Below are 2,192 nucleotides of genomic sequence, written 5' to 3'. Positions count from 1 at the left end.
ATTTCGTGTGTGCTTGCTCCCCGATAGATTTAAATAATTGAAAGCTTGCTTGTTAATTATGGAAAATCGGTACCCGGCTCCTTTAAAGATCCCCTAATAGAAAAGGGGGTGGAGAAGAGTGAAGACTGGTGTCTTTTTAACCTTGCTGAAGGACGCAGCAGTATTTATTGACGTATGCAAATAACCAGGGGGAGGAGGTGGAGGAGGAGGAGGGTGCTTGGAAAAACAGGAACCAGAATCAGTTTCTCATTGCAGGGTGAGAGCTCTGAGTTCCGGTGTAAGAGAAAAGAGACGTGGCGAAATTGCTGTATATCTCTGCCCTATAAGCACATCTCTCATTTAGACTGAAGGGAAACAAGGCATCAAAAAGGGTGAAGCATCTTAACAGATATTTTTGAAGGCAATCTGGCACGATCAAAGGTTGCATATTCCTAAAGGGGGGAGGGGGAAGATTACGGGTTTGCCTTGAAATTTACTGTAGCATAGCGCTAGCAATAGGACGAGCTTTTTTGGCCGGCAAATGATTAAAACAGCCTGGTTTGTGGTATGAATGACGATGTTAATAATCTGTCTTTGTGGTTTTTTCCCCTACTGTTTCAGCTGCGCAAACCATGCAGGATGATTTACTGATGGACAAAAGCAAAGCCCAGCCCCAGCAGCAGCGGCAGCAACAGCAGCAGCAAGAGCCAAACTCAGCAGAAGCCCCCTCTACACCCATCTCGTCCGAGACACCCAAACCAGAAGACAACAGTTCAGTGACTAGTATTGGCACATCGGCTCCTTCCCAAAATAGCAAAGAGAAGATGCAGATGGAGTCTCCCATTTTGCCTGGCTTGAGCTTTCACCAGCCTCAACAAGAACCTGCAGCCGGCACCTCCTTGTCTCCCTCCTTTGGCAGCACCTGGTCTACGGGGACCACAAACACGGTGGATGATAGCTTTTTCCAAGGGATTACTCCAGTCAATGGGACAATGCTTTTCCAGAATTTTCCGCATCATGTCAACCCTGTGTTTGGTGGCACTTTCTCGCCTCAAATTGGCCTAGCTCAGACTCAACACCACCAACATCAGCAGCAGCAGCAGCAGCAAGCTCAGCAGCAGCAGCGGAGGTCACCTGTAAGCCCTAATCAGGCACCTTTTGCCCAGAGAAATGCTGCTTACAGCCATCAGCCCATCATGACCAGCAAACCGTCTTCCTCCTCTGCCTCTTCTTCTTCCTCCTCCAGCTGGAATAACCATCAAAACGCAGCTTGGAGTACGCCTTCCAACCCCTGGGGTGGGCTGCAGGCTGGTAGGGACCCTCGAAGGGCAGTTGGAGTCGGGGTCGGCGTGGGAGTGGGGGTTGGTGTACCCTCCCCCCTCAATCCCATTTCACCCCTTAAAAAACCGTTCTCCAGCAACGTCATTGCCCCTCCGAAGTTCCCACGGGCTGCACCCTTAAATCCCAAATCCTGGATGGAAGACAACGCATTCAGGACGGACAATGGCAACAATCTGTTGCCATTTCAGGTAAATGACTATGTGCAACTTCTATGTGGTGACTGCTATCACAAACTTGTATTTTTGGCAGGGCTGTATTTCACATTACTGTTCCATCTGAGAAGCATCTCTGTAATTCCTATTTGCATTCAATAGTGACCTTATATAAAAGAAGCGGGGTTGGTCCTAGGGAGTGCTTACACAAAGACTCCAAATTTCCAAATTCTGGCTTAAGGGTAATAGTATTATTTTTCTTGTGACTTTTTCTTAAATGTGACAGGGCTCTTAGTTTTGTTGTTTTTTGTTTTTTGTTTTTTTTTTTTTGGTTGGTTGCTTTTAGTTTGGTTTGTTTTTAGCATCTGAAAGGCAGTAGCCTTCCTTTGTGAAAAACAGGTTTGACAGACTCTGTTCTCTTGGTGCTGTGCATGGTCGTTTTTTTTCATGTCCTTCCATATGTGAGGAACAGGAGATGTTGAAATTGTTGCCTTCAGTTTTCTAACTGGCCTGTTAATATTAACCAAAGATGCTTCTTGACCTGAAATCCAGTTAATTATTTTATCACCATTAAAATAACTAATTGTCCATATGCTGTGGTGGGATTTAACAGGGAGTCTGCTCACATAAGGTGTACATATGACAAGCTGTATATGTCTGATAAGTACACCCTGCTGTCATGTTCACACTGGATGTTTTGAATACATCTAGAAGCAACGT

General features: G+C 45.8%; 1 protein-coding gene across 1 annotated transcript in view; it reads left to right on the top strand.

Moving 5' to 3' along the window:
• Positions 1-240: 240 nt before the first annotated feature.
• The window catches only part of CPEB3 (cytoplasmic polyadenylation element binding protein 3), a gene marked incomplete at its 3' end in the record, with an annotated part of 72,559 nt that continues 70,607 nt past the window's right edge, over positions 241-2,192 (top strand). Inside the window, exons 1-2 of the mRNA XM_008942038.1 lie at positions 241-371; positions 601-1,508. Of these exons, the coding sequence (XP_008940286.1) occupies positions 612-1,508 (897 nt within the window). The remainder of the gene's footprint in view (positions 372-600; positions 1,509-2,192) is intronic.

This window comes from Merops nubicus, unplaced genomic scaffold (genome assembly GCF_000691845.1).
Source record: "Merops nubicus isolate BGI_N331 unplaced genomic scaffold, ASM69184v1 scaffold37896, whole genome shotgun sequence".
Lineage (NCBI taxonomy): Eukaryota > Metazoa > Chordata > Aves > Coraciiformes > Meropidae > Merops > Merops nubicus.
This window is presented reverse-complemented; position numbering and strand designations above follow the sequence as displayed.